The following is a 24,947-nucleotide window of genomic DNA, read 5'->3' on the forward strand; positions in this document are numbered from 1 at the left end:
TTATTGAACCTTTATTTTATCAGGGAGTCACACTGAGACCAAGGTCTCTTTTACAGATGAGCACTGAATTATGTAGATTACAAAAAATATACACACAACAAAATAAAAATACAAAATGCAAGCAGAAAGAAAGAAAAACACATTCATCAGTAAAAAGGTTCCTCAATCAGCGTTCTGAATTGGCCAAGAGGCACCAAAGCATCACATTTCAGAAAATGTTTAAGATTTTTATACAAATAAGGTGCAAGAAAAACTAAAAGGTGATTGGTTTACAGCCATGGTATATCAGACCATATACCACGGGTATGACAAAGCATTTATTTTTTTACTGCTCTAATTACCTAGGTAACCAGTTGATAATAACAATAAGACTCCTCTGGGTTTTGTGGTAAATGGCCAATATACCACGGCTAAGGGCTGTATCCAGGCACTCCGAGTTGCGTCACACGTAAGAACTGTTCTTACGTGTGACGCAACTCGGAGTGCCTGGATACAGCCCTTAGCCGTGGTATATTGGCCACATACCACACCCCCTCTGGCCTTATTGCTTAAGTAACCCACGCGCACCATTTCAACAAAGCAGCCAACACCTTCACACTTTTAGGTTTACAGAACATACCCAAACCAGAAGCCATGGATTACAGGCAACATCCGCACTGAGCTAAAGGGTAGAGCTGCTGCATTCAAGGAGCGGGTCTCTAACACGGACACTTATAAGACATCCCGCTATGCCATTTTCAAACTGTCACTGATCGAGTCTGTAATACCTACATGTTTTCAAGCAGACCACCATAGTCCCTGTGCCCAAGAACACCAAGGTAACCTGCCTAAATGACTACCAACTGCACTCCACACTGCCCTTTCCCACCTGGATAAAAGGAGGTGTGAGAATGTGAGAACGCTATTCATTGACTACAGCTCAGCGTTCAACACCATAGTGTCCTCAAAGCTCATCACTAAGCTAAGGACTTTGCAACTAAACACCTACCTCTGCAACTGGATCCTGAACTTCCTGATGGGCCGCCCCCAGGTGGTTTTCAGACGACACAACAGTGGTAGGCCTGATCACCGACAACAATGAGACCTGGCAGTGTGGTGCCAGGATAACAACCTCTCCGTCAATTTGATCAAGACAAAGGAGATGATTGTGGACTACAGGAAATGGAGGACCAAGCACGCTCCCATTCTCATCAACAGGGCTATAGTAAAGCAGGTTGAGAGCTTCAAACTCCTTGGTGTCCACATCACCAACAAACTAACATGGTCCAAACACACCAAGACAGTCGTGAAGAGGGCACGACAATGCCTATTCTCCCTCAGAAGACTGAAAAGATTTGGGTCCTCAGATCCTCAAAAAGTTCTACAGCTGCACCATCGAGACTGGTTGCATCACTGCCTGGTATGGCAACTGCTCGGCCGCCGACCGCAAGGCACTACAGAGGTTAGTGTGTACGGCCCAGTACATCACTGGGGCCAAGCTTTCTGCAACCAGGACCTCTATTCCAGGCGGTGTATATCAACTTCCGGCGCCGACAGAGATGGACGCCTCGCTTCGCGTTCCTAGGAAACTATGCAGTATTTCGTTTTTTTATGTGTTATTTCTTACATTGTTACCCCAGGAAATCTTAGGTTTTATTACATATAGTCGGAAGGAACTATTGGATATAAGAGCAACACCAACTTAACAACACTACGACCAGGAATACGACTTTCCCGAAGCGGATCCTCTGTTTGACCCACCACCCAGGACAATGTATCGGATCCCAGCCGGCGACCCAAAACAACGGCGCCGTAGAAGGGGCAGACGGAGTGTTCTTCTGGTCAGGCTCCGTAAACGGGCACATCGCGCACCGCTCCTGAGTATACTACTCGCCAATGTCCAGTCTTTTGACAACAAGGTAGACGAAATCCGAGCAAGAGTTGCCTTCCAGAGAGACATCAGAGACTGTAACGTTCTTTTTTTCACAGAAACATACTCACTCGAGACACGCTATCGGAGTCGGTACAGTCACCTGGTGTCTCCTTCCCCGCCCTCCGTTTGGAAAAGCTGACCACGACTCCATTTTGTTGCTCCCAGTCAAGATTGCTTCGATCTCGTGGACTGGGATATGTTCCGAATAGCGGCGGACAACAACATTAATGAATACGCTGATTCGGTGAGCGAGTTTATTAGCAAGTGCATCGGTGATGTTGTACCCACAGAGTCTATTAAAACATTCCCTAACCAGAAACCGTGGATTGATGACAGCATTCATGCAAAACTGAAAGCCCGAACCACTGCTTTTAATCAGGGCAAGGTGACCGGAAACATGACCGAAAACAAACAGTGTAGCTATTCCCTCCGCAAGGTAATCAAACAAGCTAAGCGTCAGTATAGAGACAAAGTGGAGTCGCAATTCAACAACTCAGACACGAGAGGTATGTGGCAGGGTCTACAGTCAATCACAGACTACAAAATAAAAAGCAGCCCAGTCGCGGACCACAGTGTCTTGCTCCCAGACAGACTAAACAACTTATTTGATCGTTTTGAGGACAATACAGTGCCGCTGACACGGCCCGCTACCAAGACCTGCGGGCTCTCCTTCACTGCAGCCAACGTGAGTAAAACATTTAAACGTGTTAACCCTCGCAAGGCTGCAGGCCCAGACGGCATCCCCGGCCGCGTCCTCAGAGCATGCGCAGACCAGTTGGCTGGTGTGTTTACGGACATATTCAATCAATCCCTATCCCAGTTTGCTGTTCTCACATGCTTCAAGAGGGCTACCATTGTTCCTGTTCCCAAGAAAGCTAAGGTAACTGAGCTAAATGACTACCGCCCTGTAGCACTCACTTCCGTCATCATGAAGTGCTTTGAGAGACTAGTCAAGGACCATATCGCCGCCACCCTACCTGACACCCTAGACCCACTCCAATTTGCTTACCGCCCCAATAGGTCCACAGACGACGCAATCGCAATCACATTGCCCTGACCCATCTGGACAAGAGGAATACCTATGTAAGAATGCTGTTCATCGATTATAGCTCAGCATTTCACACCATAGTACCCTCCAAACTCGTCATCAAGCTTGAGACCCTGGGTCTCGACCCTGCCCTGTGCAACTGGGTCCTGGACTTCCTGACGGGCCGCCCCCAGGTGGTGAGGGTAGGTAACAACATCTCCACCCCGCTGATCCTCAACACTGGGGCCTCACAAGGGTGTGTTATCAGCCCTCTCCTGTACTCCCTGTTCACCCAAGACTGCATGGCCATGCACGCCTCCAACTCAATCATCAAGTTTGCAGACGACACTACAGTGGTAGGCTTGATTACCAACAACGACGAGACGGCCTACAGGGAGGAGGTGAGGGCCCTCGGAGTGTGGTGTCAGGAAAATAACCTCACACTCAACGTCAACAAAACAAAGGAGATGATCGTGGACTTCAGGAAACAGCAGAGGGAGCACCCCCCCTATCCACATTGACGGGACAGTAGTGGAGAAGGTGGAAAGTTTTAAGTTCCTCGGCATACACATCACGGACAAACTGAAATGGTCCACCCACACAGACAGCGTGGTGAAGAAGGTGCAGCAGCGCCTCGGTTTGTCACCAAAAGCACTCACAAACCTTTACAGATGCACAATCGAGAGCATCGTGTCGGGCTGTATCCCCGCCTGGTACGGCAACTGCTCCGCCCATAACCGTAAGGCTCTCCAGAGGGTAGTGAGGTCTGCACAACGCATCACCGGGGGCAAACTACCGTCTCCAGGACACCTACACCGACCGATGTCACAGGAAGGCCAAAAAGATCATCAAGGACAACACCCACCCGAGCCACTGCCTGTTCACCCCGCTATCATCCAGAAGGCGAGGTCAGTACAGGTACATCAAAGCAGGGACCGAGAGACTGAAAAACAGAGTCTATCTCAAGGCCTTCAGACTGTTAAACAGCCACCACTAACATTGAGTGGCTGCTGCCAACATATTGACTCAACTCAAGCCACTTTAATCATGGAAAAATTGATGTAATAAAATATATCACTAGCCACTTTAAACAATGCCACTTTATATAATGTTTACATACCCTACATTCCTCATCTCATATGTATATACTGTACTCTATACCATCTGCTGCATCTTGCCTATGCCATTCTGTACCATCACTCATTCATATATCTTTATGTACATATTCTTATTGATTCCTTTACACTTGTGTGTATTTAAGTAGTTGTTGTGAAATTGTTAGGTTAGATTACTTGTTAGATATTACTGCATGGTCGGAAATAGAAGCACAAGCATTTCGCTACACTCGCATTAACATTTGCTAACCAAGTGTGTGTGACAAATAAAATTAGATTTGTCAGAGGAAGGCCCTAAAAATTGTCAAAGACTCCAGCCACCCTAGTCATAGACCGCACGGCAAGAGGTACCGGAGCACCAAGTCTAGGTCCAAATGGCTTCTTAGCAGCTTCCAAGCCATTTTTATGCTGCGGCTAATCTTTGGACACACCTACTCATTCAAGGGTTTTTTCTTAATTTTTTACAATTTTCTAACATTGTAGAATAATAGCGAAGACATCAAAACTATGAACTAACACATATGGAATCATGTAGTAACCAAAAAAGTGTTAAACAAATAAAAATATATTTGAGATTCTTCAAAGTAGCCGCCCTTTGCCTTGATGACAGCTTTGCACACTCTTGGTAGCCTCTTGGTAGCCTCCACATTGACTCTGTACCGGTACCCCCTGTATATAGCCTCCACATTGACTCTGTACCGGTTACCCCCTGTATATAACCTCCACATTGACTCTGTACCGGTATCCCCTGTATATAGCCTCCACATTGACTCTGTACCGGTACCCCCTGTATATAGCCTCCACATTGACTCTGTACCGGTACCCCCTGTATATAGCCTCCACATTGACTCTGTACCGTAACACCCTGTATATAGCCTCCACATTGACTCTGTACCGGTACCCCCTGTATATAGCCTCCACATTGTCACGACTTCTGCCGAAGTCGTTGCCTCTCCTTGTTCGGGCGGTGCTCGGCGTTCGACGTCACCGGTCTTCTAGCCATCATCGATCCATTTTTTCATTTTCCATTGGTTTTGTCTTGTCTTCCTACACACCTGTTTTCAATCCCATTCATTACCTGTTGTGTATTTAACCCTCTGTTTCCCCTCATGTCTTTGTCAGAGATTGTTTATTGTCAGTGTAGTGTTTTTGTTGTATAGGTGCGCGACGGGTCTTCGTACCCATATTTGTTTATGTTCTTTTCCTGTTTAGTGTTATGGAGCATGTTTTTATGACATTATTAAAAGACTCCATTTGACTCTCCTGCGCCTGACTTCCCTGCCACCTATACACATATGCCTGACACACATTGACTCTGTACCGTAACACCCTGTATATAGCCTCCACATTGACTCTGTACCGTAACACCCTGTATATAGCCTCCACATTGACTCTGTACCGTAACACCCTGTATATAGTCTCCACATTGACTCTGTACCGTAACACCCTGTATATAGCCTCGCTACTGTTATTATATTGTTGCTCCTTAATTATTTGTTATTTTTTCTTTTATTTCTTTATTTATGTTTTACTTGAGTTTATTTTAGTAAATACGTTCTAAACACTTATTTTTTCTTAAAACTGCACTGTTGATTAAGGACTTGTAAGTAAGCATTTCATTGTGAGGTCTACTACACCTGTTGTATTCGGAGCATGTGACAAATACGATTTGATTTATCCCAGTTTGCAATGAGCAATTCGGAGGGCGGTGTCCCTCCAGAATGGTTGCACGCCGTGCGACAGCTTATCAGCCTCATTCTAGGTTTTTAATAGCTAAAACAGACATACAGTTTTGAAGCACTGTGAAACGGTCATGAAAACTCACACAGGAAAGGATATTGAGTGTTTTCAATATTTTTTAAATATTTTTTATAAAACTCATCCTCATTCCTGCTCTCTTACATTTACAGTTGAGTCACTCCTCAGTTATAACATGTCTAGACAAATCTTAAGACAGTTATAACACGTCCAAGACCATTCTTAAGACAGTTATTATAATAGTTATTATAACTTCTCTAGACCATCCAAGACCATTCTTAAGAGTTATTATAATAGTTATTATAACTTCTCTAGACCATTCTTAAGACAGTTATAACACGTCCAAGACCATTCTTAAGACAGTTATTATAATAGTTATTATAACTTCTCTAGACCATTCTTAAGACAGTTATAACACGTCCAAGACCATTCTTAAGACAGTTATTATAATAGTTATTATAACTTCTCTAGACCATTCTTAAGACAGTTATAACACGTCCAAGACCATTCTTAAGACAGTTATTATAATAGTTATTATAACTTCTCTAGACCATTCTTAAGACAGTTATAACACGTCCAAGACCATTCTTAAGACAGTTATTATAATAGTTATTATAACTTCTCTAGACCATTCTTAAGACAGTTATAACACGTCCAAGACCATTCGTAAGACAGTTATTATAATAGTTATTATAACTTCTCTAGACCATTCTTAAGACAGTTATAACACGTCCAAGACCATTAAAAGTTATTATAACATGTCTAGACCATTCTTAAGACAGCTATTATAATAGTTATTATAACTTCTCTAGACCATTCTTATAACAGTTATAACACGTCCAAGACCATTCTTAAGACAGTTATAACACGTCCAAGACCATTCTTAAGAGTTATTATAACATGTCTAGACCATTCATATAACAGCTATAACATGTATTAGACCATTCTTATAACACGTTGAGAACATTCGTATAACAGTCATTATAAGATGTCTTAGACATTCATATAACAGTTATAACATGTATTAGACCATTCTTAAGACAGTTATTATAATAGTTATTATAACTTCTCTAGACCATTCTTATAACAGTTATAACATGTCTAGACCATTCTTAAGACAGTTATTATAATAGTTATTATAACTTCTCTAGACCATTCTTATAACAGTTATACCACGTCCAAGACCATTCTTAAGAGTTATTATAACATGTCTAGACCATTCATATAACAGCTATAACATGTATTAGACCATTCTTATAACAGTTACATCATATCGAGACCATTCGTATTACAGTAATAAGATGTCTTAGACATTCATATAACAGTTATAACATGTATTAGACCATTCTTATAACAATTATTAAAACATGTCTAAACCATTCTGTTTCTCTTCATGTTCACTTTGTACAAAAACAAAAACGGCCAACATCTTTTTTTTTCTTTGTATAAAAAAATATAAGTTAATTTAAACTCCAATTAAGAAAATAACAATAGTCATAATAATAGCATTAATAATATAATAATCATTGATAATAATAATGATTATAAAAAAGCTAAACATAGTGCAGAAATAGTACGCATCCTAAATGGTACCCTAAAACCTATATAGTTCACTACCTTTAACCAGATTCGGGCCCTATGGACCCTGGTGAAAATGTTAGCACTTTATATAGGATAGGGTGTCATTTGGGAGACAGGCAGGAATAGATGACTGGTGCTGGGCAGTGAAGAGGGGCAGTGCAGTGAGGCCTCCCTGACATTCAAGTGGGGGTGGAGGGAGGAAGTGAAGGGAGGGGGGGGGGGGGGGGGGGCAGTCAAAAGCTCAAACACACACACACACACACACATTCACTTGCACACGCACACACACACATTAACTTGCACACACACACACACACACACACACACACACACACACATACGGTCAGAAAGTGCATGACTGCCATTGTAAGTTAGCACCATATAAAGCATACAGCGTTCTGTGTCCTAATTGAATTCCAGCATGTATGCATTATCGCTCTAGCCATAGACTGTTCTCTCTGCTACTGCATTATCACCCAAGTCATAGACTGTTCTCTCTGCTACTGCATTATCGCTCTAGCCATAGACTGTTCTCTCTGCTACTGCATTATCGTCCAAGTCATGGACTGTTCTCTCTGCTACTGCATTATCGCTCTAGCTATAGACTGTTCTCTCTGCTACTACATTGTCGCCCTAGTCATAGACTGTTCTCTCTGCTACTACATTATCACCCTAGCCATGGACTGTTCTCTCTGCTACTACATTATCACCCAAGTCATAGACTGTTCTCTCTGCTACTGCATTATCACTCTAGTCATAGACTGTTCTCTCTGCTACTACATTATCGCCCTAGTCATAGACTGTTCTCTCTCCTACTGCATTATCACATAAGTCATATACTGTTCTCTCTGCTACTGCATTATCACATAAGTCGTAGACTGTTCTCTCTGCTACTACATTATCGCCCTAGTCATACTGTTCTCTCTGCTACTACATTATCGCCCTAGCCATAGACTGTTCTCTCTGCTACTGCATTATCACCCTAGTCATAGACGGTTCTCTCTGCTACTACATTATCGCCCTAGTCATAGACTGTTCTCTCTGCTACTGCATTATCGCCCTAGTCATAGACTGTTCTCTCTGCTACTACATTATCGCCTAAGTCATACTGTTCTCTCTGCTACTGCATTATCACATAAGTCATATACTGTTCTCTCTGCTACTACATTATCACCCGAGTCATAGACGGTTCTCTCTTCTACCGCACAGCAAGCAGCACCGATGTACCAAGTCTGGAACCAACAGGACATTGAACAGCTTTTACCCCCCAAGCCATAAGACTGCTAAATAGTTAGTTAAATAGTTAACCAAATAGCTACCCGGACTATCTGCATTGACCCTTTTTGCACAAACTTTTTTTGACCAATCACATACGCTGCTGTTACTGTTTATTATCTGTCACTTTATTCCTAGTTATACATACAGTATCTACCTCAATTACCTTGTACCCCTGCACATTAACTCAGTACTGGTACCCCGTGTATATAGCCAAGTTATTACCTCCTACCCCTGCACATTAACTCAGTACTGGTACCCCTTGTATGTAGCCATGTTATTACCTCCTACCCCTGCATATTGACTGGTACAACTTGTATGTAGCCATGTTATTACCTCCTACCCCTGCACATTGACTGGTACAACTTGTATGTAGCCATGTTATCGTTACTCATTGTGTATCTATTGTTACTTGTATTGTTGCTTTTCTATTCTATTTCTATGTTGTTTCTCTCTGCGTTGTTGGGAAGGGCCCGTCAGTAAGCATTTCACTGTTAGTCCACACCTGTTGTTTATCAAGCACGTGATTAATAAAATGTGACTGATTTGATCATTACACACCTAATACTGTATATGGATAAAATCAGATAAACAGCAGGGTTCGGGTCCAGTACCTGTCAGATAAACAGCAGGGTTGGGGTCCAGTACCTGTGAGATATACAGCAGGGTTGAGGTCCAGTACCAGTCAGATAAACAGCATAGTTGGGGTCTAATACCAGTCAGATAAACAGCAGGGTTCGGGTCCAGTACCTGTCAGATAAACAGTATCATTAAACAGCACAGTACCTAATAAACAGCACTAATATGTCAGATAACCAGCAGGGTTGAGGTCCAGTACCTGTCAGAAAAACAGCAGGGTTGGGGTCCAGTACCTGTCAGATAAACAGCAGCAGGGTTAACAGTAGGGTTGGGGGTACCCAGTAACGACCCTGTCAGATAAACAGCAGGGTTGGGTCCAGTCAGTCAGTAAACAGCCTAATATCAGTCAGATAAACAGCAGGGTTGGGGGCCAACAGCAGGGTTAAACAGCAGGGTTGGGGTCCAGTACCTGTCAGATAACCACCAGGGTTGGGGTCCAGTACCTGTCAGATAACCACCAGGGTTGGGGTCCAGTACCTGTCAGATAACCACCAGGGTTGTGACCGTAGCGTACGTGTAGGTATGTACGGCAGGACCAAATCAGAAAGATGTAATGCTTTGTAGGTTAGCAGTAAAGCTTTGAAATCAGCCCTAGCCTTAACAGGAAGCCAGTGTAGAGAGGCTAGCACTGGAGTAATATGATCAAATGTGTTGGTTCTAGTCAAGATTCTAGCAGCCGTGTTTAGCACTAATTGCAGTTCATTTAGTGCTTTATCCGGGTAGCCGAAAAGTAGAGCATTGCAGTAGTCTAGAAGTGACAAAAGCATGGTGATTCATTCATCCACACCCCTCTACTCCAACCACCCCCACACTACCACCACCCCCACACTACCACCCCTTCTCCCTACAGTAGGGCCTGCTGTGCTCTTTCTCCCTACAGTAGGACCTGCTCCCCTCCTTATCCCTACAGTAGGACCTGCTCCCTCGTCCCTACAGTAGGACCTGCTCCCTTCCTTCTCCATACAGTAGGACCTGCTCCCTTCCTTCTCCCTACAGTAGGGCCTGCTCCCCTCCTTCTTCCTACAGTAGGACCTGCTCCCTCCTTCTCCCTACAGTAGACCCTGCTCCCTTCCTTCTCCCTACAGTAGGACTTGCTCCCTCCTTCTCCCTACAGTAGGGCCTGCTCCCTTCCTTCTCCCTACAGTAGGACCTGCTCCCCTCCTTCTCCCTACAGTATAACCTGCTCCCTTCCTTCTCCCTACAGTAGGACCTGCTCCCTTCTTTCTCCCTACAGTAGGACCTGCTCCCTCCTTCTCCCTACAGTAGGACCTGCTTCCTCCTTCTCCCTACAGTAGGACCTGCTCCCTTCATTCTCCCTACAGTAGGACCTGATCCCTCCTTCTCCCTACAGTAGGACCTGCTCCCTTCCTTCTCCCTACAGTAGGACCTGCTCCCTTCCTTCTCCCTACAGTAGGAGCTGCTACCTCATTCTCCCTACAGTAGGGCCTGCTCCCCTCCTTCTCCCTACAGTAGGACCTGCTCCCTCCTTCTCCCTACAGTAGGACCTTGCTCCCTTCCTTCTCCCTACAGAAGGAACTGCTCCCTTCCTTCTCCCTACAGAAGGACCTGCTCCCTTCCTTCTACCTACAGTAGGGTCTGCTCCCCCTCCTTCTACCTACAGTAGGACCTGCTCCCTTCCTTCTCCCTACAGTAGGACTGGCTCCATCCTTCTCCCTACAGTAGGACCTGCATCCTCCTTCTCCCTACAGTAGGACCTGCTCCCCTCCTTATCCCTACAGTAGGACCTGCTCCCTCCTCCCTACAGTAGGACCTGCTCCCTTCCTTCTCCATACAGTAGGACCTGCTCCCTTCCTTCTTCCTACAGTAGGGCCTGCTCCCCTCCTTCTCCCTACAGTAGGACCTGCTCCCTCCTTCTCCCTACAGTAGACCCTGCTCCCTTCCTTCTCCCTACAGTAGAACTTGCTCCCTCCTTCTCCCTACAGTAGGGCCTGCTCCCTTCCTTCTCCCTACAGTAGGACCTGCTCCCCTCCTTCTCCCTACAGTATAATTTGCTCCCTTCCTTCTCCCTACAGTAGGACCTGCTCCCTTCTTTCTCCCTACAGTAGGACCTGCTCCCTCCTTCTCCCTACAGTAGGACCTGCTTCCTCCTTCTCCCTACAGTAGGACCTGCTCCCTTCCTTCTCCCTACAGTAGGACCTGATCCCTCCTTCTCCCTACAGTAGGACCTGCTCCCTTCCTTCTCCCTACAGTAGGACCTGCTCCCTTCCTTCTCCCTACAGTAGGACCTGCTCCCTCATTCTCCCTACAGTAGGGCCTGCTCCCCTCCTTCTCCCTACAGTAGGACCTGCTCCCTCCTTCTCCCTACAGTAGGACCTTGCTCCCTTCCTTCTCCCTACAGAAGGACCTGCTCCCTTCCTTCTCCCTACAGAAGGACCTGCTCCCTTCCTTCTCCCTACAGTAGGGTCTGCTCCCCCTCCTTCTACCTACAGTAGGGTCTGCTCCCTTCCTTCTCCCTACAGTAGGACTGGCTCCATCCTTCTCCCTACAGTAGGACCTGCATCCTCCTTCTCCCTACAGTAGGACCTGCTCCCTTCCTTCTCCCTACAGTAGGACCTGCTCCCTCCTTCTCCCTACAGTAGGACCTGCTCCCTTCCTTCTCCATACAGTAGGACCTCCTACCCTCCTTCTCCCTACAGTAGGGCCTGCTCCCTTCCCTCTCCCTACAGTAGGGCCTGCTCCGCTCCTTCTCCCTACAGTTGGGCCTGCGCGCTCCTTCTCCCTACAGTAGGGCCTGCTCCGCTCCTTCTCCCTACAGTAGGACCTGCTCCGCTCCTTCTCCCTACAGTTGGGCCTGCGCGCTCCTTCTCCCTACAGTAGGACCTGCTCCGCTCCTCCTCCCTACAGTTGGGCCTGCGCGCTCCTTCTCCCTACAGTTGGGCCTGCGCGCTCCTTCTCCCTACAGTAGGAGGACCTAAATAAATTGTAGACCTCCAGAAGTCTGGTTCATCCTTGGGAGCAATTTCCAAATGCCTGAAGGTGCCACGTTCATCTGTACAAACAGTAGAACGCAAACATAAACACCATGGGACCACTACACCCCGAGGACTAAGCCTAATCCTGAACCTACACCCCCGAGGACTAAGCCTCATCCTGAACCTACACCCTCGAGGACTAAGCCTCATCTTGAACCTACACCTCCGAGGACTAAGCCTCATCCTGAACCTACACCCCCGAGGACTAAGCTTCATCCTGAACCTACACCCCCGAAGACTAAGCCTCATCCGGAACCTACACCCTCGAGGACTAAGCCTCATCCTGAACCTACACCCTCGAGGACTAAGCCTCATCCTGAACCTACACCTCCGAGGCCTAAGACTCATCCTGAACCTACACCTCCGAGGACTAAGCTTCATCCTCAACCTACACCCCCGAGGACTAAGCCTAATCCTGAACCTACACCCCCGAGGACTAAGCCTCAACCTGAACCTACAAGCCAGAGGACTAAGCCTCATCCTGAACCTACACTCTCGAGGACTAAGCCTCATCCTGAACCTACACCTCCGAGGCCTTAGACTCATCCTGAACCTACACCTCTGAGGACTAAGCCTCATCCTGAACCTACACCCCCGAGGCCTAAGACTCATCCTGAACCTACACCTCCGAGGACTGAGCCTCATCCTCAACCTACACCCCCGAGGACTAAGCCTCATCCTGAACCTACACCCCCGAGGACTAAGCCTCATCCTGAACCTACACCCCCGAGGACTAAACCTCATCCTGAACCTACAACCCCGAGGACTTAAGACTCATCCTGAACCTACACCTCCGAGGCCTAAGACTCATCCTGAACCTACACCTCCGAGGACTAAGCCTCATCCTCAACCTACACCCCCGAGGACTAAGCCTCATCCTGAACCTCATCCTGAACCTACACTGCCGAGGACTAAGCCTCATCCTGAACCTACACCCCCGAGGCCTAAGACTCATCCTGAACCTACACCTCCGAGGCCTAAGCCTCATCCTGAACCTACACCTCCGAGGCCTAAGACTCATCCTGAACCTACACCTCCGAGGCCTAAGACTCATCCTGAACCTACACCTCCGAGGACTAAGCTTCATCCTCAACCTACACCCCCGAGGACTAAGCCTAATCCTGAACCTACACCCCCGAGGACTAAGCCTCAACCTGAACCTACAAGCCAGAGGACTAAGCCTCATCCTGAACCTACACTCTCGAGGACTAAGCCTCATCCTGAACCTACACCTCCGAGGCCTTAGACTCATCCTGAACCTACACCTCTGAGGACTAAGCCTCATCCTGAACCTACACCCCCGAGGCCTAAGACTCATCCTGAACCTACACCTCCGAGGACTGAGCCTCATCCTCAACCTACACCCCCGAGGACTAAGCCTCATCCTGAACCTACACCCCCGAGGACTAAGCCTCATCCTGAACCTACACCCCCGAGGACTAAACCTCATCCTGAACCTACAACCCCGAGGACTTAAGACTCATCCTGAACCTACACCTCCGAGGCCTAAGACTCATCCTGAACCTACACCTCCGAGGACTAAGCCTCATCCTCAACCTACACCCCCGAGGACTAAGCCTCATCCTGAACCTCATCCTGAACCTACACTGCCGAGGACTAAGCCTCATCCTGAACCTACACCCCCGAGGCCTAAGACTCATCCTGAACCTACACCTCCGAGGCCTAAGCCTCATCCTGAACCTACACCTCCGAGGCCTAAGACTCATCCTGAACCTACACCCCCGAGGACTAAGCCTCATCCTGAACCTACACCCCCGAGGACTAAGCCTCATCCTGAACCTACACCCCCGAGGACTAAGCCTCATCCTGAACCTACACCTCTGAGGACTAAGCCTCATCCTGAACCTACACCCACGAGGACTAAGCCTCATCCTGAACCTACACCCCCGAGGACTAAGCCTCATCCTGAACCTACACACCCGAGGTCTAACTGCAAAAAAGCCAGAACAGTGCGCACTGAGCAGGTACCTGTGCCACCACCAACTGAAACGGTGAGACAGCGGAGAGGAAGGGACGGCACCGTTTGGCTGCTACGGGCCGATTATCAGCACAAAATATAATCACCGAGAGAGCAAGCCTTTATGTCTCAAGCAAAAAACAACATCAGCAATGCACTCACCGGCTTTTGTTGTTTATGTGACATGGACATGCTCCAGTACTTCAGGGGCTCCAGCACATGTGGCAGAGGCGCACAGGGAGCAAGGAGATCGTTTGGAAAGAACAAGCAAGTGACAATGCTACGGGCCGATTATCATACATATACCTCAAACGCTTTATGAATACACCTGGAAATGGTAAGAAAAATATCAAAGAAAATTTACTGTCGATATTAGATTAATTGAGGTATTATAGTATTATTCACAAAATCAATGTTTTCAAATGATAAATGATACTGTATTAATCGTGGTAACTTTCCCAAATTCCCCGGTTTTCCAGAAATCCTGGTTGACGGATTCCTTGATTTCCTCCTTATTCCAAGAGTCTTTCAACCAAGATTTCTGGAAAATGGGGGAATTTTGGGAAAGTTAAGGAAAAGGTGCAACCCTATAGAGTATTCCTCATGCCTGCTGTCTTGACATTATGTTCTGTCTATCAATCAATTTCTATTCATTTTAAATCAACGTTGTAGCAATGTGCGTGTTTGTCCTGTGCCTTGGTGTGCTATGAACGCAGTACAGAGAATCAATGTACCCTTGGACTTGACTCAGGAGCTGTTCTTGTTGGTAAGACAGCACAAACAGATCTGAGACCAGTCTACAACTAGAGCTCAAAAACAGACTGATTGCCCAAGGTTCTGGGTTCTAGAACCTAAAAGATTGATTGCCCAAGATTCTGGGTTCTAGAACCTAAAAGACTGATTGCCTAAAGTTCTGGGTTCTAGAACCTAAAAGACTGATTGCCCAAGGTTATGGGTTCTAGAACCTAAAAGACTGATTGCCCAAGATTTTGGGTTCTAGAACCTAAAAGACTGATTGCCCAAGGTTATGGGTTCTAGAACCTAAAATGCAGACCTGGTAGGTTTAAATACTATTGGAAATCTTTCAAATACTTTTAGCAATTGCTTTAGCCTGCATATATTGCCAGATGGGCAGAATTTACACTTGCAACTCTTCTATTTGTTTTATTGTGCCAGGCAAGCTCAATCAAGCCCAGATGAAGTATTTGAAATAATTTCAAAAAATGTTTTAACTCAGGTCTGCCTGGGTGTTGGGTGCTATTTCTGCATAGAACATTGTGACCCTCGTGTGACACGACTTGCTAAATGTTGACATGATCGAACTCAGCCCTGTTGGTCACACTAACTTTGTCTTTCTGTGCTTTACACAAGACGCGGTTTCTGAATAGAATAGACTAGGGCTGTATGTTTTAGTACTGCAAAAACACTTTGTTGCTCAAAGTGCCAGAAAACATTCTAGAACATTCAGTTGCGACATGCTAATAAACATTCTAGAACATTTGTTGCGACATGCTAATAAACATTCTTTCTGTCTCTCTTTGAGAGCCAACCACCTCCTCCCATGTAGTTCTGCTTGCGATAAGTTAGTCAGTCTACCACTGCAGGCAAACAAACAGTACCAATACAGTGCACTACTTTTGAACAGGGCCCATATTGTTCCGGTCAAAAGTAGTGCACTATGTAGTGGATTAGGGTGCCATTTCAGACACATTCATAAAGTCTGAAACGACAAAAAACAACAAAAAAAAAAGTCAAGATTTCACACCCCCTGACCTTTTTTAAAGGATTAGAGTGTAAAGACTAAGGCCTCTGCAAATCACAAGCCCGGAACATAAAACAAACCAACCGCAATTTAAATCTCTTAAAAAACAAACCAACTAAAACAGACCAAAAAAAACCAACACCACAGACATACGGATCCATTTGGATAGGTATGAATTGGTTCCCGAGCAGTGGAGTTGATCAGGTGAGTCCCCACCTCAAGGACAAGTCCAGGCAGTTCCTCCCTGTTTTTCGGCCCGTTAGCTTCCGTTTCGTGCCTAATGAACAAGAGCCCGCTGTCCTCCAGCCGTCCATCCGTGTGTCTACGGAGCAATGAACACTGGCAGGGTTAACTCCTCACCTCCCTCACCCAATGAGGTAACTGTGTGGTCCTGAAAAGAATCCCCTTGTTTGTGAAATCCACCAATCACCTTCCCTAGTCCCTACACACGTGTCCCCCTCCTTCCTGTTTCAGCATGAAGTGAGACTCTCTAACAGTTCAGACAGGAAGTAGTCCCTGTTAATGGCAGGGGATGTGTTGAGGGCGTATTGACTTGTGAAGTAGTGAGGGCGAGCCGTGGCTTCACTGCCAGTCAGTTGTCCACCTTCACAGGGCCTGAGTCGTGGTTCGATGGTTCCTCAGTGCTGGGCTCTACCCTGGGGTCAACAGGCTCTGCCCTGGGGTCAACAGGCTCTGCCCTGGGGTCAACAGGCTCTGCCCTGGGGTCAACAGGCTCTGCCCTGGGGTCAACAGTCTCTGCCCTGGGATCAACAGGCTCTGACGGAGCCCACACTCCTCTCACTCCACTGTCCACCTCCTCTCCATTTACTATCTTCTCCCACTGACCAAGGTTCTCCCTGTGGAAACACAATCAGAATACCAAAAGGCTTTTTACTATTAGCTCTGACTTTGCTGTTGCTTGATTGTCCCTAGCTATCTGAAGATGAATGGACTAAATGTGACTGTGATATGTGGTTGTCTAACCTAGCTACCTGAAGATGAATGGACTGACTGTGATATGTGGTTGTCTAACCTAGCTATCTGAAGATGAATGGACTGACTGTGATATGTGGTTGTCTAACCTAGCTATCTGAATGCTGTATGGACTGACTGTGATATGTGGTTGTCTAACCTAGCTATCTGAATGCTGTATGGACTGACTGTGATATGTGGTTGTCTAACCTAGCTATCTGAATGCTGTATGGACTGACTGTGATATGTGGTTGTCTAACCTAGCTATCTGAATGCTGTATGGACTGACTGTGATATGTGGTTGTCTAACCTAGCTATCTGAATGCTGTATGGACTGACTGTGATATGTGGTTGTCTAACCTAGCTATCTGAATGCTGTATGGACTGACTGTGATATGTGGTTGTCTAACCTAGCTATCTGAATGCTGTATGGACTGACTGTGATATGTGGTTGTCTAACCTAGCTATCTGAATGCTGTATGGACTGACTGTGATATGTGGTTGTCTAACCTAGCTATCTGAATGCTGTATGGACTGACTGTGATATGTGGTTGTCTAACCTAGCTATCTGAATGCTGTATGGACTGACTGTGATATGTGGTTGTCTAACCTAGCTATCTGAATGCTGTATGGACTGACTGTGATATGTGGTTGTCTAACCTAGCTATCTGAATGCTGTATGGACTGACTGTGATATGTGGTTGTCTAACCTAGCTATCTGAATGCTGTATGGACTGACTGTGATATGTGGTTGTCTAACCTAGCTATCTGAATGCTGTATGGACTGACTGTGATATGTGGTTGTCTGACCTAGCTATCTGAATGCTGTATGGACTGACTGTGATATGTGGTTGTCTGACCTAGCTATCTGAATGCTGTATGGACTGACTGTGATATGTGGTTGTCTAACCTAGCTATCTGAATGCTGTATGGACTGACTGTGATATGTGGTTGTCTAACCTAGCTATCTGAATGCTGTATGGACTGACTGTGATATGTGGTTGTCTAACCTAGCTATCTGAATGCTGTATGGACTGACTGTGATATGTGGTTGTCTAACCTAGCTATCTGAATGCTGTATGGACTGACTGTGATATGTGGTTGTCTAACCTAGCTATCTGAATGCTGTATGGACTGACTGTGATATGTGGTTGTCTAACCTAGCTATCTGAATGCTGTATGGACTGACTGTGATATGTGGTTGTCTGACCTAGCTATCTGAATGCTGTATGGACTGACTGTGATATGTGGTTGTCTCACCTAGCTATCTGAATGCTGTATGGACTGACTGTGATATGTGGTTGTCTAACCTAGCTATCTGAATGCTGTATGGACTGACTGTGATATGTGGTTGTCTAACCTAGCTATCTGAATGCTGTATGGACTGACTGTGATATGTGGTTGTCTAACCTAGCTATCTGAATGCTGTATGGACTGACTGTGATATGTGGTTGTCTAACCTAGCTATCTGAATGCTGTATGGACTGACTGTGATATGTGGTTGTCTCACCTAGCTATCTGAATGCTGTATGGACTGACTGTGATATGTGGTTGTCTAACCTAGCTATCTGAATGCTGTATGGACTGACTGTGATATGTGGTTGTCTAACCTAGCTATCTGAATGCTGTATGGACTGACTGTGATATGTGGTTGTCTAACCTAGCTATCTGAATGCTGATCTCTGGATCAAAGCATCTGTTTACTGACTACAATGTAAAGGGAAGTAGATTGTGTCTATCTCTGTGTGTGTGTGTGTGTGTGTGTGTATCTCTGAGTGTGTGTGTGTGTGTATCTGTTTGTGTGTGTGCGTATCGCTCGGAGTGTGTATCTGTTTGTGTGTGTGTGTATCTCTCTGAGTGTGTGTGTGTGTGTGTGTGTGTGTATCTGTTTGTGTGTGTGTGTGTGTGTGTGTGTTTATCTGCGCTTGTGTATCTGTGTGTGTGTATATATATCTCTCTGTGTGTGTGTGTGTATATATATCTGTGTGTGTATCTGTTTGTGTGTGTGTGTATCTCTCTGAGTGTGTATCTGTTTGTGTGTGTGTGTATCTCTCTGAGTGTGTGTGTATCTGTTTGTGTGTGTGTGTGTGTATCTCTGAGTGTGTGTGTGTGTGTGTTTATCTGCGCTTGTGTATCTGTGTGTGTGTATATATATCTCTCTGTGTGTGTGTGTGTATATATATCTGTGTGTGTGTATCTGTTTGTGTGTGTGTGTGTGTGTGTATCTCTCTGAGTGTGTATCTGTTTGTGTGTGTGTGTGTATCTCTCTGAGTGTGTATCTGTTTGTGTGTGTGTGTATCTCTCTGAGTGTGTGTGTGTGTTTGTGTGTGTGTGTGTCTCTCTGAGTGAGTGTGTGTGTGTGTGTGTGTATTCATGTGTAGTCATAGTCAAGGTTTACATACACCTTAGCCAAATACATTTACATTTATATACTTTTTTCACAATTCCTGACATTTAATCCTGGTAAAGGATCACCACTTGATTTAAAGAATGTGAAATATCAGAATAATAGACGAGATAATAATTTATTTCAGCTTTTATTTCTTTCATCACATTCCCAGTGGGTCAGAAGTTTACATACACTCAATTAGTATTTGGTAGCATTGCCTTTAAATTGTTTAACTTGGGTCAAACGTTTCGGGTAGCCTTCCACAAACTTCCCACAATAAGTTGGGTGAATTTTGGCCCATCCTCCTGAAAGAGCTGGTGTAACTGAGTCAGGTTTGTAGGCCTCCTTGCTCGCACACGCTTTTTCAGTTCTGCCCACACATTGTCTATAGGATTGAGGTCAGGGCTTTGTGATGGCCATTCCAATACCTTGACTTGCTCGTCCTTAAGCCATTTTGCCACATCTTTGGAAGTATGTTTGGGGTCATTGTCCATTTGGAAGACCCATTTGTGACCAAGCTTTGACTTCCTGACTGATGTCTTGAGATGTTGCTTCAATATATCCACATAATTTTCCAACCTCATGATGCCATCTATTTTGTGAAGTGCACCAGTCCCTCCTGCAGCAAAGCACCCCCACAACATGATGCTGCCACCCCAGTGCTTCACGGTTGGGATGGTGTTCTTCGGCTTGCAAGTCTCCCCCTTTTTCCTCCAAACATAACGATGGTCATTATGGCCAAACAGTTCTATTTTTGTTTCATCAGACCAGAGGACATTTCTCCAAAAAGTACAATCTTTGTCCCCATGTGCAGTTGCAAACCGTAGTCTGGCTTTTTTATGGCGGTTTTGGAGCAGTGGCTTCTTCCTTGCTGAGTAGCCTTTCAGGTTATGTCAATATAGGACTCGTTTTACTGTGGATATAGATACTTTTGTGCCCGTTTCCTCCAGAATCTTCACAAGGTCCTTTGCTGTTGTTCTGGGATTGATTTGCACTTTTCGCACCAAGGTACATTCATCTCTAGGAGACAGAACGAGTCTCCTTCCTGAGCGGTATGATAGCTGCGTGGTCCCATGGTGTTTATGTTTGCGTACTATTAATTGTACAGATGAACGTGGCACCTTCAGCCATTTGAGAATTGCTACCAAGGATGAACCAGACTTGTGGAGGTCTACAATTTATTTTCTGAGGTCTTGGCTGATTTCTTTTTATTTTCCCATGATGTCAAGCAAAGAAGCACTGAGTTTGAAGGTAGGCCTTGAAATACATCCACAGGTTCACCTCTAATTGATTCAAATGATGTCAATTAGCCTATCAGAAGCTTCTAAAGCCATGGCATCATTATCTGGCATTTTCCAAGCTGTTTAAAAAGCACAGTTAAATTAATGTATGTAAACTTCTGACCCACTGGAATTGTAATACAGTGAATTTTTTGTGAAATAATCTGTCTGAAAACAATTGTTTGAAAAATGACTTGTGTTATGCACAAAGTAGATGTCCTAACTGACTTGCCAAAACTATAGTTTGTTAACAAGACATTCGTGGAGTGGTTGAAAAACAAGTTTTAATGACTCCAACCTAAGTGTATGTAAACTTCCGACTTCAACTGTATATGGTGTGGGTAGTCTATATAATATACGGTGTGGGTAGTCTATATAATATACAGTGTGTGTAGTCTATATAATATACGGTGTGGGTAGTCTATATAATATACTGTGTGGGTATTGTACAGTATCTAACTCACTTGCAGGCTTGTAGAAGAGGGCTGGAAGGGGGGAAGAGCTCAGATAAGGTGGTATAACATGGGAGTGCAACAGCATTGTAGAACCCCACCTAGAAAAACAGACAAGGAGAATCCAGTAAAGGTGAGGGAACAAGGGCAGAGGGGAGGGAACATCGAGCCAGAATGAGACACAGCCCAGGTAATGTTCTTCTTTGTGTGTGTGTGTGTGTGTGTGTGTGTGTGTGTGTGTGTGTGTGTGTGTGTGTGTGTGTGTGTGTGTGTGTGTGCGTGTAGTTCTTACCTGCCCCTGAGGAACCTCTTCCTTCTTATCTCTGTCCATCATAGGGATGGGCTGTATACCTATCTTCTTCATCTCATCCCCCTGTAGAGGAGGAGGAGAGGAGATAAAGAAGGGAGGAGGAGAGGAGATAAAGAAGGGAGGAGGGGAGGAGGAGGAGGAGGAGGAGGAGGAGATAAAGAAGGGAGGAGGAGAGGAGATAAAGGAGGGAGGGAGAGGAGGAGGAGGAAAGGAGGAGAGAAGGAGGAGAGGAGATTAAGAAGGGAGGAGGAGAGGAGGAGGAGGAAAGGAGGAGAGAAGGAGGAGAGGAGATAAAGGAGGGAGAGAGAGGAAAAGAGAAGATAAAGAAGGGAGGTGGAAAGGAGGAGAGGAGATTAAGAAGGGAGGAGGAGAAGAGGAGGAAAGGAGGAGAGAATGAGAGAAGAAGGAGAGGAGATAAAGGAGGGAGAGAAGTTACAGGAGGATCATGGAAGAAAGAGATGAGGTAGAATGGAGGAGGTTATTGAGATTAAAGGACAAAAGAAAATGACACCTGATGACCTTTTGAGTACTATGATCAATTTATTCAGAATCATATAGAATGAAGGAATTGATTAACTCCATAAAGCAGTAGTACACTCTGAGAGAAAAAGCTGCTCTCTAGAACCTAAAAGGGTTCTTCGGCTGAAAATAACTATTTTTTAGTTTGAAGTAGAACTCTTTCACCACTAAAAGGTTCTAAGAAGAACTCTTTCACCACTAAAAGGTTCTAAGAAGAACTCTTTCACCACTAAAAAGTTCTTATTGATGAGCACTATGAACCACTCATGTGACGAACTAACTCCTTACAGCAATTTTTTTAAATATATATTGTTTAACCTTTTATTTAACTTGGCAAGTCAGTTAAAGAACAAATTCTTATTTTCAATGACTGTCTAGGAACAGTGGGTTAACTGCCTTGTTCATTGGCAGAACGACAGATTTTTACCTTGTCAGCTCGGGGATTTGTCTAACAACCTTTTGGTTACAAGTCCAACCACTAGGCTACCTGCCGTCCCTACACTCTAACCACTAGGCTACCTGCCGTCCCTACACTCTAACCACTAGGCTACCTGCCGCCCCTACACTCTAACCACTAGGCTACCTGCCGTCCCTACACTCTAACCACTAGTCTACCTGCCGTCCCTACACTCTAACCACTAGGCTACCTGCCGTCCCTACACTCTAACCACTAGGCTACCTGCCGTCCCTACACTCTAACCACTAGGCTACCTGCCGCCCCTACACTCTAACCACTAGGCTACCTGCCGCCCCTACACTCTAACCACTAGACTACCTGCCGTCCCTACACTCTAACCACTAGGCTACCTGCCGTCCCTACACTCTGACCACTAGGCTACCTGCCGTCCCTACACTCTGACCACTAGGCTACCTGCCGTCCCTACACTCTGACCACTAGGCTACCTGCCGCCCCTACACTCTAACCACTAGGTTACCTGCCGCCCCTACACTCTAACCACTAGGCTACCTGCCGCCCCTACACTCTAACCACTAGGCTACCTGCCGTCCCTACACTCTAACCACTAGGCTACCTGCCGTCCCTACACTCTAACCACTAGTCTACCTGCCGTCCCTACACTCTAACCACTAGACTACCTGCCGTCCCTACACTCTAACCACTAGGCTACCTGCCGTCCCTACACTCTAACCACTAGGCTACCTGCCGTCCCTACACTCTAACCACTAGGCTACCTGCCATCCCTACACTCTAACCACTAGTCTACCTGCCGCCCCTACACTCTAACCACTAGTCTACCTGCCGCCCCTACACTCTAACCACTAGGCTACCTGCCGTCCCTACACTCTAACCACTAGTCTACCTGCCGTCCCTACACTCTAACCACTAGGCTACCTGCCACCCCTACACTCTAACCACTAGTCTACCACGTTACAAGAGTAGAGATGTCGTAGTGAATTATACCACCGCACCTCGGCCCAGAACTCAGCGTAGATGTCATTAGCCGTGAGTCGTGTGATTGGCCACAGCTTGGTAACGGAACACAGGTCACATGCTGTCATCATCAGACCAATCACACGGTCCCTGGGGAAAAAAAAGTAAATATATACAGTGCCTTGCGAAAGTATTTGGCCCCCTTGAACTTTGCGACCTTTTGCCACATTTCAGGCTTCAAACATAAAGATATAAAACAGGTATTTTTTTGTGAAGAATCAACAACAAGTGGGACACAATCATGAAGTGGAACGACATTTATTGGATAACTTTTTTAACAAATCAAAAACTGAAAAATTGGGCGTGCAAAATTATTCAGCCCCTTTACTTTCAGTGCAGCAAACTCTCTTCAGAAGTTCAGTGAGGATCTCTGAATGATCCAATGTTGACCTAAATGACTAATGATGATAAATACAATCCACCTGTGTGTAATCAAGTCTCCGTATAAATGCACCTGCACTGTGATAGTCTCAGAGGTCCGTTAAAAGCGCAGAGAGCATCATGAAGAACAAGGAACACACCAGGCAGGTCCGAGATACTGTTGTGAAGAAGTTTAAAGCCGGATTTGGATACAAAAAGATTTCCCAAGCTTTAAACATCCCAAGGAGCACTGTGCAAGCGATAATATTGAAATGGAAGGAGTATCAGACCACTGCAAATCTACCAAGATCTGGCCGTCCCTCTAAACTTTCAGCTCATACAAGGAGAAGACTGATCAGAGATGCAGCCAAGAGGCCCATGATCACTCTGGATGAACTGCAGAGATCTACAGCTGAGGTGGGAGACTCTGTCCATAGGACAACAATCAGTCGTATATTGCACAAATCTGGCCTTTATGGAAGAGTGGCAAGAAGAAAGCCATTTCTTAAAGATATCCATAAAAAGTGTCGTTTAAAGTTTGCCACAAGCCACCTGGGAGACACACCAAAAATGTGGAAGAAGGTGCTCTGGTCAGATGAAACCAAAATTGAACTTTTTGGCAACAATGCAAAACGTTATGTTTGGCGTAAAAGCAACACAGCTCATCACCCTGAACACACCATCCCCACTGTCAAACATGGTGGTGGCAGCATCATGGTTTGGGCCTGCTTTTCTTCAGCAGGGACAGGGAAGATGGTTAAAATTGATGGGAAGATGGATGGAGCCAAATACAGGACCATTCTGGAAGAAAACCTGATGGAGTCTGCAAAAGACCTGAGACTGGGACGGAGATTTGTCTTCCAACAAGACAATGATCCAAAACATAAAGCAAAATCTACAATGGAATGGTTCAAAAATAAACATATCCAGGTGTTAGAATGGCCAAGTCAAAGTCCAGACCTGAATCCAATCGAGAATCTGTGAAAAGAACTGAAAACTGCTGTTCACAAATGCTCTCCATCCAACCTCACTGAGCTCGAGCTGTTTTGCAAGGAGGAATGGCAGCAAAAGGTGGCGCTACAAAGTATTAACTTAAGGGGGCTGAATAATTTTGCGCGCCCAATTTTTCAGTTTTTGATTTGTTAAAAAACGTTTGAAATATCAAATAAATGTCG

At 45.5% G+C, this 24,947-nt stretch overlaps 1 protein-coding gene across 4 annotated transcripts in view; it reads right to left on the reverse strand.

The window, feature by feature from the left end:
* Positions 1–15,330: 15,330 nt before the first annotated feature.
* LOC139367897 (cAMP and cAMP-inhibited cGMP 3',5'-cyclic phosphodiesterase 10A-like) overlaps positions 15,331–24,947 on the reverse strand; it is a 132,859-nt gene continuing 123,242 nt past the window's right edge. For all 4 annotated transcript variants that reach the window (XM_071106270.1, XM_071106268.1, XM_071106269.1 and 1 more), the window contains exons 19-22: positions 23,391–23,502; positions 21,426–21,506; positions 21,146–21,234; positions 15,331–16,897 (exon numbers count right to left, since the gene is read on the reverse strand). In XM_071106270.1, coding sequence (XP_070962371.1) covers positions 16,633–16,897; positions 21,146–21,234; positions 21,426–21,506; positions 23,391–23,502 — 547 coding nt within the window. In that variant the 3' untranslated portion in view covers positions 15,331–16,632. The remainder of the gene's footprint in view (positions 16,898–21,145; positions 21,235–21,425; positions 21,507–23,390; positions 23,503–24,947) is intronic.

This window comes from Oncorhynchus clarkii, chromosome 16 (assembly GCF_045791955.1).
Source record: "Oncorhynchus clarkii lewisi isolate Uvic-CL-2024 chromosome 16, UVic_Ocla_1.0, whole genome shotgun sequence".
Classification (NCBI taxonomy): domain Eukaryota; kingdom Metazoa; phylum Chordata; class Actinopteri; order Salmoniformes; family Salmonidae; genus Oncorhynchus; species Oncorhynchus clarkii.